This window comes from Aulonocara stuartgranti (genome assembly GCF_965226115.1).
Source record: "Aulonocara stuartgranti genome assembly, chromosome: 18".
Lineage (NCBI taxonomy): Eukaryota > Metazoa > Chordata > Actinopteri > Cichliformes > Cichlidae > Aulonocara > Aulonocara stuartgranti.
This window is the reverse complement of record NC_138954.1, coordinates 33,850,817-33,864,825: the sequence shown is the minus strand read 5'-3', so window position 1 is coordinate 33,864,825 and position 14,009 is coordinate 33,850,817. Positions and strand designations below refer to the sequence as shown.

At 39.7% G+C, this 14,009-nt stretch overlaps 1 protein-coding gene across 1 annotated transcript in view; it reads right to left on the bottom strand.

The window, feature by feature from the left end:
• gad3 (glutamate decarboxylase 3) overlaps positions 1 to 14,009 on the bottom strand; it is a 35,263-nt gene that overhangs the window by 6,047 nt on the left and 15,207 nt on the right. The window contains exons 6-14 of the mRNA XM_082514028.1: positions 11,679 to 11,791; positions 11,224 to 11,339; positions 10,063 to 10,142; positions 9,656 to 9,710; positions 9,463 to 9,579; positions 8,650 to 8,714; positions 6,557 to 6,635; positions 678 to 827; positions 276 to 383 (exon numbers count right to left, since the gene is read on the bottom strand). Of these exons, the coding sequence (XP_082370154.1) occupies positions 276 to 383; positions 678 to 827; positions 6,557 to 6,635; positions 8,650 to 8,714; positions 9,463 to 9,579; positions 9,656 to 9,710; positions 10,063 to 10,142; positions 11,224 to 11,339; positions 11,679 to 11,791 (883 nt within the window). The remainder of the gene's footprint in view (positions 1 to 275; positions 384 to 677; positions 828 to 6,556; positions 6,636 to 8,649; positions 8,715 to 9,462; positions 9,580 to 9,655; positions 9,711 to 10,062; positions 10,143 to 11,223; positions 11,340 to 11,678; positions 11,792 to 14,009) is intronic.

The following is a 14,009-nucleotide window of genomic DNA, read 5'->3' as shown; positions in this document are numbered from 1 at the left end:
GTGTTCTGGACAGGAAAAGTATTTTGCTAAAGTAACAGTAGATACTGTTATAAAGTGGAGGTTTAGTCCAACCTTCTTTGTCACCTCTAATATAATATCTGAACTCAACTTACATAGAAGAAACATTCATCATTTTAAATGGCCATGTACCACGTACACCCAGTCTCCAACATAAGGTCATGTTGCAGTGCAAACTGAACAGAAAATTGGTTTGGCATATAGTACTATCAAAGAATCAATATTTCTGGAAAAATATCTGTGAAGAGCACACTCACTTTGTTTTTGAAGACTAGTTCAAATTCTGTCCTTTTCTGCAGCTGATCATAGAGATACTCAGCATTCTCCAGACATTTGTTGACTTGAGATCCAAAGCCGTCTGAGCCCTCACATATTAAATAGTGGACATAGTGAGAGAGACAAATAGTTATTGTTAAAAGGGCATAAAGACATCTCATAACCTGGTTTTGTTTAGGGAGGGAATTGAAACCATTTGCAAAAAACAAATTACTACAAAAAATAATTCACGATATTCTATTGTATTTCAATAATTTTACTCTTGTTTACTAAATGTTTGATATGCTTATACTTAAAGGTTATGTTAGAGAGGTTATGTTACTGACACTATCGCACACACACCCACACCAACATTGCGGTTTTAGTTGTACTTTAAAATATACCTTTGCCTTCCACATCAGCCAGAGTTTAAACACATCAACGTGTCGGCCACACTGGATGCTTTTATCTCCAGTGTCATAGCTCACATCGTATGGTTTGTCCGTCTGAAAAAGGTACTGGGCCCCCAACTTATTACACTCCTGTAAGAGACCCTGAAGATGAAAGAGGCAGAAATCATTCATACAAACTAAAGCGGAAACTACACAGATGGGCCACTACATCCTGACTACCTGCCTGCCTACCAGAAGCTTGCTAAGGTCTCAGCTCTGAGCTATGTTTCCTATAAATTGCATTTGCATACAGTTAGACTGCATTCATCACATTTTTTGTTTGAATAGGCAACTGGCATTAGCCTGCACTAGGCCTTTGTCTGGTTTACAGGGTGATCGTGGCTCAAGAGTTGGAAGTTCGCCTTGTAAATGGAAGATTGCCGGTTCGAGCCCCGGCTTGGACAGTCTCGGTCGTTGTGTCTTTGGGCAAGACACTTCACCTGTTGCCTACTGGTGGTGGTCAGAGGGCCCGGTGGCGCCAGTGTCCAGCAGCCTCGCCTCTGTCAGTGCGCCCCAGGGTGGCTGTGGCTACAATGTAGCTGCCATCACCAGTGTGTGGATGACTGGATGTGTAAAGTGCTTTGGGGTCCTTAGGGACTAGTAAAGCGCTATACAAATACAGGCCATTTACCATTTTTAGCATTAGTGGCAGCTTTGTCTTGGAAACTAGTCATTTGTCCAGGAGGCTAGTAACACTAATTATCACTGGCTACCTGTTTTTCAGAGGTGTTATTGCTTGCTTGAATTTACTTATTCATTTCTTTAGATGGCCATGAAATCAAAATATATTGGTACATTTCCTGGCCTTTGCTCAGTGATTTAGAATCTTGACTACCAATTTGAGGTGTGATATATTGTTATTACTGTTAAATATTTAAGGTTATTGTATTTGTGTAAATAAAAAAAGTACAGTTTGTGATAGCTTTTGTTTGCATTTTCTATTTAGAGTTTAGGGTATGGGTATGTTTGTAAACACAGTTTAATTATTAAATAAACTGTAATTTGGGGAGCTGACCATTATTAGCTACCTGTTGCTACTTCAATCATGAAACTGATCTGCTTTTCTCTCTTGCTTGTTTATTGCCCACTTTGCGCCAGAAAGAGGAAACCAGCGGAGGTCGCGCTAAACAACAGCCAAGAGCCAATGTGGGCAGGTAAGTGACGGAAGTGACGGGCAAGGTAAGCGACTCATGTTGTAACTGACGTCAGACGCCGGAGATTTTGGCGGAAAATTAAAGCGAATGGTAGTTTAGATCTGAACAAATTCATTTAAGTTTCAGTTTTACCAAATACACTTATCAATTGTCTTATAACTAACAACATTTGTCTAAATCATCTCCAACACCCTGGAGTTTAGAGGCTCTCCAAGATTACATTGATCAGTGCTTCCAGGATCTCGTAATGAAGAAGGCGCAGAGTGCATCTTCCCTGGCCAAATCTGAGATGCCGTCGTCGAAAAGATGTCACCCGCCAGATTCCCCCGGCACAACATCCCCAACCGGCAAAGATATTGCCGACATACTGGAGTCAATCGACCAACGATTGTCCAGTTTCGATGCGAGGCTGTCCTTGGTGGAGATTCTTCACCGAGAATTTAAATCCTTGCGAGAATCCCTGGAGTTCAGCCAGCAGCAGGTGGAAACGCTCGCTGCTGAAAATGCAACGCTAAGGGAGTCGGTGAAATGTCTCACAGACAATGTTACTCAGCCAAATAGAGAAAATAAAAAAAATAAAAGAAACAGTTATTGATCTACAAGCTCGTAGCATGCGTGATAATCTGGTATTTTCTGGTATTCCAGAAGCTGCTGGAGAAGACTCGGAGACTACAGTAAAAAGCTTAATCAAAACCCACCTGAAGCTGCCAGAGGACACCGTAAAGAATATTGTATTTGATGGAGTGCATCGCATCGGCCCCATGCGGTCAGCGGCCGGGAGACCACGTCCTATTGTGGCCAAATTCAGCCACTTCAAACAAAAGGAACAGGTGAAAAGTCGCGGCAGGGAATTAAAAAGAACGGACTTCAGCGTAAACGACCAGTTCCCCAAAGAGATCCTGTGTATTAACTTCACACCAGATAAGAATCCGCTACACTCTTCTCCTATCCACTCACACAAACTTGCATTAACATCTGTTTAACTTACCAATATCAAATTGCATCTTAAGTGTGATATCATAGCAGAATTTTTTTTTCTCGTTTTTTCCCCCTCTTGTTTTTATGCTGCTCACCCTTGTCCTTGGTTTCTTTCTTAATTTCTTTCACTGCTTCGATCACCTGCTTCCACACTTCCACACACATCCACAAACAACATCCTTTATTTTGACACATACGCACAGCACGATCATGCACAATCATGCGCTCAACAGCAGCACATTTACATCAGTCAGACAGCGCACACAGTCGTATAGGATACACACACTTAAGCCAAGCCTACTCATATTAGTAAATATGCACACACATAGTCAGACTCAGGGAGCATCTCGCCACACATTCTTTCTCTCTCTTCTTCTCTTTATTTACGAACAAGTGATGTATTCTCTCCACCTGTCTAAGCGACACACCCCTAGTTATACACAGACATCTATGGGCGCGCTAAGGTATGTTACATGGAATCTAAATGGAGCTGGCTCCAGAGAAAAGAGGTTAAAAATATTTAAAAAACTACAGGCAGATGTTGTCCTTTTACAAGAGACCCACAGACCTCTTAGAGGTTTAAAAGAACTTAAAACACTTGAGTTTCCTAACGTGTTCTCAGCTTGTTATAATTCTAGACAAAGGGGAGCAGCAATTTTAATACATAAAAATATTAATTTCACAGTACTCGATACAGTTATAGATCCAGAGGGCAGATTCTTAATCATTAAACTATCTATACGTGATAAAAAGCTATGTATTGCAAGTGTATATGGTCCAAATGTTGATGATCCCTCATTCTTTCACGGTTTTTTCAGAGCACTCTCTGAACACTTAGATGCCACACTGGTTCTTGGAGGCGACCTCAGCCTTGGACTAAATGAAGAAATGGATAGGCTCAACACAACAGGAACTCAGCGTAATTGGCAGTCCGCAAATATAATCAAAGGAGTATATGAGTGACTTTGGCCTTTGCGATACATGGTGCTCCCTTCACCCCAACAGTAAGGAATACAGGGAGTGCAGAATTATTAGGCAAGTTGTATTTTTGAGGAATAATTTTATTATTGAACAACAACCATGTTCTCAATGAACCCAAAAAACTCATTAATATCAAAGCTGAATGTTTTTGGAAGTAGTTTTTAGTTTGTTTTTAGTTTTAGCTATTTTAGGGGGATGTCTGTGTGTGCAGGTGACTATTACTGTGCATAATTATTAGGCAACTTAACAAAAACAAATATATACCCATTTCAATTATTTATTTTTACCAGTGAAACCAATATAACATCTCCACATTCACAAATACACATTTCTGACATTCAAAAACAAAACAAAAACAAATCAGCGACCAATATAGCCACCTTTCTTTGCAAGGACACTCAAAAGCCTGCCATCCATGGATTCTGTCAGTGTTTTGATCTGTTCACCATCAACATTGTGTGCAGCAGCAACCACAGCCTCCCAGACACTGTTCAGAGAGGTGTACTGTTTTCCCTCCTTGTAAATCTCACATTTGATGATGGACCACAGGTTCTCAATGGGGTTCAGATCAGGTGAACAAGGTGGCCATGTCATTAGTTTTTCTTCTTTTATACCCTTTCTTGCCAGCCACGCTGTGGAGTACTTGGACGCGTGTGATGGAGCATTGTCCTGCATGGAAATCATGTTTTTCTTGAAGGATGCAGACTTCTTCCTGTACCACTGCTTGAAGAAGGTGTCTTCCAGGAACTGGCAGTAGGACTGGGAGTTGAGCTTGACTCCATCCTCAACCCGAAAAGGCCCCACAAGCTCATCTTTGATGATACCAGCCCAAACCAGTACCCCACCTCCACCTTGCTGGCGTCTGAGTCGGACTGGAGCTCTCTGCCCTTTACCAATCCAGCCACGGGCCCATCCATCTGGCCCATCAAGACTCACTCTCATTTCATCAGTCCATGAAACCTTAGAAAAACCAGTCTTGAGATATTTCTTGGCCCAGTCTTGACGTTTCAGCTTGTGTGTCTTGTTCAGTGGTGGTCGTCTTTCAGCCTTTCTTACCTTGGCCATGTCTCTGAGTATTGCACACCTTGTGCTTTTGGGCACTCCAGTGATGTTGCAGCTCTGAAATATGGCCAAACTGGTGGCAAGTGGCATCTTGGCAGCTGCACGCTTGACTTTTCTCAGTTCATGGGCAGTTATTTTGCGCCTTGGTTTTTCCACACGCTTCTTGCGACCCTGTTGACTATTTTGAATGAAACGCTTGATTGTTCGATGATCACGCTTCAGAAGCTTTGCAATTTGGAGACTGCTGCATCCCTCTGCAAGATATCTCACTATTTTTGACTTTTCTGAGCCTGTCAAGTCCTTCTTTTGACCCATTTTGCCAAAGGAAAGGACGTTGCCTAATAATTATGCACACCTGATATAGGGTGTTGATGTCATTAGACCACACCCCTTCTCATTACAGAGATGCACATCACCTAATATGCTTAATTGGTAGTAGGCTTTCGAGCCTATACAGCTTGGAGCAAGACGACATGCATGAAGAGGATGATGTGGACAAAATACTCATTTGCCTAATAATTCTGCACTCTCTGTACAAATGTACTATTTATAAGGTTAGGAAAAACTGCAGTTAGCTGTGCATTAAGTGCTCTCTTGGATAAAAAAAATAAAATTTCTCCCACTGAAAATGCAACTTCCAGATGAACAGAATCAACTTTTTAGTAATTTCCTGTATGATTGAGCATGGATGAAGAGATTGCAAGTTGATTGCACACAGTCACAATGATTTTGGTCTTGCCCAAACATCCTCAACCATTGTTTTCCTTAGTGTACTGCCCAAGTTTTTGGGCCCACACCCTCGTGAAGTCTGACAGTTTGTTTAGAAACATGCATAAAAAGCCTGCTGGAAGTCATTTTGTGGGACTCTGGCAGTGTATTTCTGTTCCTCCTTATACACAAAGGAAGAGATATTGGTCCTGAAGCTGAGTTTATGCTCTAGTGTAGCTCTGTTTTACTGTGAACCTGAGCTGCACCTGTTATCAAATGTACCTACATCTACTGAAACAATTTTTCAGTCTACAAGTGGCCAGATTTTTGACCTGCCTGGAGGACCAGGGAATTCGCCATGTTATTCAAAGTTTAGGAATATACTCGGCATTCTAGGTGGGCAGGGTTAGAAATCTAATAGGCCCCTGTAGGCTCAAAGATATTAACAGCAGAGCGGTTCTTTGTTCTTGAGTCACAATCCAATATATTATAGCCCATGTCATGTGCACTTGTTATAAGACAATTAACAAGACAAGTATAGTGTTGCAGCAAAAACTCAAAGTTTTGAACCTCCTCAAATTTTAAGGTTAGGGAAAAATCGTCAAAAGCTCAAAAACGGAAAGTGGACACCTAATTTTACATAACCATGCACATAAATCATGTGTGTGTACTTAATCTGATGCATAATTTATTTTGAAACAGTTTTCAAATAGTTTCAAAAATTATTTACAATATGCTACTTACTACAGTAGTTAACAAAAAACTAAAAATTGTATAAAACACCACAAACATACCTATTTCTTAATGTTCTAACAACATTTTATAGCAATTAATCAAACTGTCTCAGAAAAACTGAAGCCCACACATCTGCTTCATTAAAGTGGTAAACAGAGGAAAATACAGACTGACAATAGCAGTCTTGACTCCAGATTAAAGCAAATCTCTTACTCTTTTCTTGACCAGTATGGCAGAGCACTGCAGAGGGACACCCATCATCTTGTGTGGATTCCATGTCACTGAACATGCTCTGAAAATGAAACAAAAAACAAACACAAAAGAAAACAAAAATATGCGGCACATAGTTGTGGTAGATATAAAACTCACAAGGGTAGTAATTTTTAGTATTATACTGCAATGTGTATGGTTCATATCATATTCATATTTTTATTTTTCCTCTCCGTCATGTCTGTTCCCATGTACTATGCAGCAGGTGGAGGTGTGCATTCTTGATCAGGACTTAGTGGCCCAACCAACCTGAGCTGTATTCCAAGCAGGTTAAACTAACAACTGGTTTTCTGTTCCAGAAAAATGGTTAACTTAACCAGTAAATGAGGTAACGTAAAGCAGTTTCAGTGAATCTACCCAGGTACCAGTAACTCAGGACCAGAACTACCCGAACGTATCAGACTCCATAATGGATCAGCAAACTGGGTCTGTGTCTGGGTCCACTTGCACAACAGGACAGATCTAAAATCGATTCTGGATGAGGCTAAGCTGACTCTAATTCAACTCTGTCATTTCATTCCATCATCCAATCCAGATCTGTTCTGGATCCATTTAGAATGGCTTATTTGTCCCATACCCATGGTATGTGAGCTCCACTGATGATGGCTTTCTTTGTGTATTCGCACATGTGCTCTGCATGGACAAACTCAGTGAACTAATTCAATGAGTTGACTGAGTTCTGATCAGGTCTTCTGGAACAGAAATCTCAGAGTTGCCGATCTATGAGTTAATCAACTTAGAGTTTGTGTTTGTGTTGTGAATGTCTCTTGGAATAGGCCTCTACTCAAGGTTGTTGTTACTGTAATTTGATGTTGTTTTTGTTTGTTTGTTGTTGTTTTTTCTTCTGAGATCTTTTCCCCACAGCTGCAACTGCCCAAAAATAATTGACTAGTTCTCTTCAATTACAAACTGTGTGTAAACCATCTTGGTGCCAAAACCATCTTGGTACTTGTGAGACTTAACCAGAGGTGTGCGCATCAGAGCAGATGCCACTGGATAAAACAGAAAAATATATAGGAATTTTTCTTGGCCTGGTCTTTTTATAGCATATAGCTCCCTTGAAAATATGCTACTGTAGATCAAAAACTGAAGAAAACAATGAATCAACATATGGACATTACCTGTGCAAAGATCAATGCTGCTGCGGTGAAGCAATCTGGTATTCAATAGCAAAAATTAGGCTTTCTTGTCAGAGGTCATTTTTTGGGGGAAAAAGAAAACAAGTGGCCAAAAATACTATACACAACGGTAGACTGGTGTGTAATAAGCAAACAAAAAAGGCAGAATAGTGGGTCGACCTTACAATAGAGAGAGAAAATAAAGATATTTTGTAAACTGGTATCGAAGTACACTTCCTGCACAGAGATTCTGACGTTTCTATGGATACCACACATGTCTATATTTAAATAACAGATTTGGTGGTACAGCCAATTAAACCAGATGTTCTCCCTTTCACCCCTGGCCCTGGGAGGCATTGGAAAAGATGTGTTTGCTTGTGGATACATGTGAAAAACATATGAAGAAGATCTTGCAATAGGATGTAAATTGTCACAAGCTTGTTGAATCTGCTAATATCTTTTTTTTATTTTGAAGTTTGACATTAGATACACAACATTACCTTTACCAGTAAATTTCTTTTCTCAGTTTGTGCAATGCACACACACTGAGTTTACCTTCAATTAAATTTTGGGAGGGCCTCAAAGAGAGGCTCAGTGATAAACACAGATGGCTTTTCCATCTGGCAGGACATTTAATAAAGGAGGGGTTTCATTGTGTGTTAGATAATAAAAAAAATGATGCACTTTAAACGTTCTGTACTAACACGATGCAATATAACATAAATGCTTCCTGTGGTCAAGCTGGATGGTGGGTATGTTATTTTCTTTTCAGTTCAACTAATCATTATGTTCAGTGTCATTTGAAACCTTGCTTTGCTTTATTGTTGAGCTGGCTCTCAAATTGCTTGTTGGCTCTTAATAGTGCTGTTCCAGTGGAAATATGCTGTGTGAACTGACTGGGAATATTTGGATAGTTACCGTTCAATGCCCTCCAATTTCATTCTGTGTCTGTCTGACATCAGCAGGCCTCCACCCCAAGCTGCCTGGAGGGACAGAATCAAAGAACACAGGCACTTTAGATAGACCATCTATGTTTCTACAAATGTGTTTCTAGAATTTATTACACACCCCTTAAAAATTGACTATTTAGATTTGGGAGCAGGAAGAGTAAATTACAGGACTGTGGACTACCAAATATTAGGTCCTTGTTAGTAAATGATCAACATATTGATTCAGTCTTCCTTACAAAATTGGTTATGGCAAGATGAATATGAGTCAAATATGACTCTAAGTCGCATTTGGATGCTTTATCAGATAAATGTTGTTGTGAATTGGGGCTATGTAAATAAAATTTAATTAAACTGTCTCAAAAAGTACTTTAAATGTTATAAGTAGCAGTAATTTGAAAACTTGCACAACATCAAATTTATTTGCATGATGCTAGTGGTGTGCACACAACACTCGGCAATCTGTACTTCCTGATTTTAGATTTCAGATTCTCTTTTCTCAAACACACAAAACGGAAAATAAAACTGGTGCATGAAAGACTCAACTCAAATGTAATAATATGCAATTATGCACAAAGAGAGACTGGTTTGAGTGTATATTGTATTACTCCTGAAGTAGGTGCATAAATTATTTACATAGTCCAAACATGATACTGAAAACAGAAAGCAAGTATGCGCACTGTAATCCATTTGATTTTAGGAAAACATTTTGGTGTAGGTCAAAGGTTACACTGTAAATAATGTCCTCTGTGTGAAAGCAGGGAGAGGTGTAGAGAGCACTTACATCAACGTGCATCCAGAGTGTGTGTGTGTCGCAGATGTCTGCAATGGCATTAAGGGGATCAAAGGCTCCATACACAGTAGTTCCTGCTGTGGCGTTCACATAGAAAGGAACCAAACCCTAGAGAGAGGCAGGGATTTGTACTGACAAGGATTGTTTTTACTGATGTATTTTTTAAAAAACCTTTCATTCATACCTTTTCTTTAGCTGTGGCAATGGAAGTCTCAAGTGCTGCAGGAATAATTTTCCCTCTTAAACAAAAAGTGTATACATGTTCAGTAAATAGAAATGTGCTATTCCCTTTCATTAATCTATAACACATGAAAATCAAATCTATTTATGCCAAATATATGCAATATATTGTAATATAGTGGATCAGAATCAGAGGAAATTATGTAATATAATGTATGACACACATCACTATAAAAATATTTTTATTGTCTTTTGTTTTTTAATATCTATGAAACATAATATCAAATATCTTCTCCTATTGGAACAATTTTAGCAAAACATAAATGAATACAGACAAACTGGGACAGGTGAGCAAACATGTTTGATTAGGCCGGGTTAATGTCAGGTGTGGTTAGCATGCACCTTACTCACCTTTCATCACATTTCACCACAACCACATTCTCAGTGCCTATGCCCAGCACAGCTGCAGATTTCTTTATTGAATAATGACTCTGAATAGAAGGAGAGAAAGCCTTTCATCTGTATTTGTCTCACTTCAATATCAAGAAAAAGACTTAACCCTTTGATTCAACTGAAAGAAGTGCTCATAGTGATTCCATTAAGGCATTTGCAGGTGCTCGTTTATATTTATTATTCTGTAATTGTGTTTCACTCGTGCTGCACACAAGCCATTTTAGGATATTGCACTGACAAAAACAGCCAACCATAAACAGCACAGTGCAAAGGTTTTGAGCCAGTGCCACCCTTCTTTTTCATTGGCCTAGTTATGTATTTTCACTTTGCTTCCAAAGAACCAAACTTTCCTGAAATTCTTAAAAGAGCTCATCTTGAGCAGCTCAGCTTTCTGAGAGTTTTTCAAAGTTTTAGTTAGTTCATCACACTACTTGATGCTGGCATATGTACCATTCAAGCCCAAACAGGGCACCTAGTTCAGCAGATGAACCAAGAAGCCACCTTCTTGACAGCCAGTCTGCATGTTTAACATAACAATAATCTCAAATGATAACAGCATATCTGGAAACACACAATGGGAAGACTATCAGTGATGAGCAGGCTTCCCAATAACCCTGATCTTATTTTTGAAGCAGTTTGGGATCATCTTGACAGAGAACAGAACAAAAGATGGAGAATATTAAAAGTAGACCTTTGAATGGATTTCTGAAGACTACTTAAAGACATCTGAAGAATGCCTTCCTGTTCAGGCTGTGCTGAAGAATAAAGGTACTCGTAAAAAATAGTGATATTCTTTTTTAGTTTTTAGAATTGTAGAAACTCTGGTTTTTCTTATATCATTTTACATATATATTTCCCTTTATGTTTGCACATGCTTCACTGAACCTATTTACAACTTTCCTAGCAAAATACAAAGAAATGGGGGGTGGGGGTGGCTTGAAACTTGGATTGTAATTGGACTGAAGTACTGTAACTTCTTTTGAAGGTCTTATTAAACACAAAAATGTACATCAGACATGTTAGACCAGAAACAATGCAAGAAGTCAAAATAATGCCACTTTCATGTGGAGCTGCAGGGCTTACGCCCATAGATTGAAAGAGTGTGCGAGTTATGATTACATGTTCTGACGTGAACATGGCCAGCCGAGGCAGAGCTCCCATCCCTCTGGTCTTCACCTCTGGGTAGAAGTGATACCTGGCCAAGAGGATGCTGTACAGATTGGATATCGTGCCTCCTATAGAAAATAGAATGCAAGTAGAAAGTTAGTCCATTGTATACCTTTCTTTAACTACTGATACTCTAAACTCAATTTACTCAATCTAAACTCAAAGTCAAATCAATTTTGTACTGATTTGTAAAGAGTGTAAATCATGGTGTGCATGCATTTTGACAAAATCCATGGCAGTAAAAATTCCCCTTAGTGCATAAAATGACCATAATATATAAAAAAAATAGCTTTATCATTCATAGAGGTCAAAGGTTCAGGTTTTTTTTTTAATTAGTCAGTTATCCATATCTAAAGGTGTTTACTTTTAACTACTTGAAGCAGATTTTTGTCATATCTTTTTTTTACCTGGACAGAAGAGTCCGTCACCCTCATCATCAGCCCACCCCACAATGCTTCGCATTTTTTTCAGCAGAGCCTCCTCAATGAGGAGGAAAACAGGCGAAACTTCATATGTGAACCTGGTAAAGAAATGTACATTCTAGAATTACATAGAAATGTAATTCTATTACAAATAAAGCCTGTAAAACAAGCAGCATCTCCCAGCCAGTTTTAGATAGTTGCACATTCTCATATAAAACTCTGTGAACTCCGCTAACTGGTTTACAGCCTGTGGTTTTCTGAACAAAAGAGATTCATGCACATGATAATATTTAATCATTCTATGTCTATGTCTTAATAAATAATAATTGAAGAAAGAAGTGTTTTACTGGTGATTCCTCAAGGTGGATACATGAATACAACAGCACCCTGACTGCCATTAGGTATCAGAAAGAAATCCTTGGATTGTCAGAGCCTACGCTGGTGCAGTGGGTCCTGGGTTCCTCATGGTGCACAACAATGCCTCATATGCCTTCTGTGGCAAGAGTATGCATTTTCAAAGTGTTCATCCATTTTTTTGGACTATACATACATTAATATGTAAGTTTACACCAGGGGTCGGCAACCCTAGGCACGCATGCCACAGCTGGCACGCGAAGGGTTAACTGATGGCACGACCATAGCTGGACTGGCCATCGGGCATACTGGGCATTTGCTCGGTGGCCCGGTGACTTTTTTTTTTCTTTGTAACGGTATAAACAATGAAAGGTGGTGGATTGGCCAGATGCTGGTCAGTGTGTAAAAATAACTCAGTTGTTTGGTGGTGGCTATGGCGGTGCTTCCTCAGATTCAGTAACATTAGCAAGTGGTGGAGGCCAGCAGGTGGATGAGAGAAAGGGGAGGCAGGAGGAGAGCCCCGAGGCAGCTGCAGGTCCGAGTGTCAGGTGAACTGAACTTCAGGTAAGAAGTTATGACCTGCAGTCTATCTGGGTCAGATATAAACCAAGTTTAGGTGGAGTTTATTTTCGTTGTGCTGACTTTTTACAGTCAGTTACAATAACTCGTGCTGCGTGCTAGCTAGCATGACGGAGTTTCTATACAGCTGGGTGGGTGCTATGATGTTACTGATAGTGAAATTTATTTTATTCATAAGGTCAGCTAGTAGAGTTGCCAACCGTCCCGTAAAAAGACGGAATCGTCTCGTATTGAGCGAAAATATTACGCGTTTCATGTTGAGCTGAAAAAGAACAGTTTGTCCCGAACTTCAGCTAGAATGGAAAAAGACACAAAGCTGGAGTTACTCTGTGTTTATGCTGCACAGCTTCCTCTTCTTCTCTCATTCTCTCCCCCTCTCTCTCCTGTTGCTACTTTAATCATGAAACTGATCAATGATCAGCTGATCGGCTTTTCTCTCTTCTTTGTTTATCGCCCACTTTGTGCCAGAAAGAGGAAACCAGTGGATGTCGCGCTAAACAACAGCAGCACGTTTAAGCTTGATCAGCTGTTGTTAGAATTTATTTAATATTAATTTCTAGTATCAGCTGATGTTTGCTGGAGCCACAGCTGTAAAGCTGCTGGTCATGATGTCGGTTTGGATATGTGGTGAGAGGGAAACATGAAGATGAAACCAGGAGATGTCCTTACTGAATCATCAGAGCTGAACAGGTGATGGAGAAACAGGTTTACCTTTTAGGTGACATGGATGAGTTGAAGTTATGAACTGTTTCTGAGAGACAAATAACACCAGGATCCTTTTCTAAGCAGCTGACAGCTGGTAACTGTGCAGGGGCGGGCCTAGCAAAGTTTTGCCAGGGGTCCATGTAGGGCATTAACAGGAAAAGGGGGGCACAAAGAAACACTTTCTTATTCTCATTTAAAATGTCTCGCTTTTATTAAATAATTATCTGAAGCTTACAACCAAAGTTTTTATCTGACGTAAAATGTATAGAAATCATACATATAACATTGAAGCATGCAGCTGGAATCCATAGCTGTGTGTGTTCATGGAGCTGCATTTTCACCTGCTGGACATCACTACCTGACAAAGTTTACTGTCTTCAGAACATTGCAGAGGCCTTATTGACAGTATTTGGCTCTACATATCTGTGTGAGCAGATTTTCTCTCACATGAGTCCTCAGGTAGCCTCTGAATGCTGGACACTCGGAGACCTGTGTCTCTGAGTGGGAGACCAGAGATCACATTAACATGTGTGTCTCTGTATTAACAACCATGCCATATTGGCCCAGTTTATTTTTCATATTATTGTTGTGAGGAGACCGTAAATAGCATTTGCATTTTCTGTTGTACAGTTCATTTGCTGTTATGGATAAAAAGTCTTTTTTGTTTCAAAATAGCTG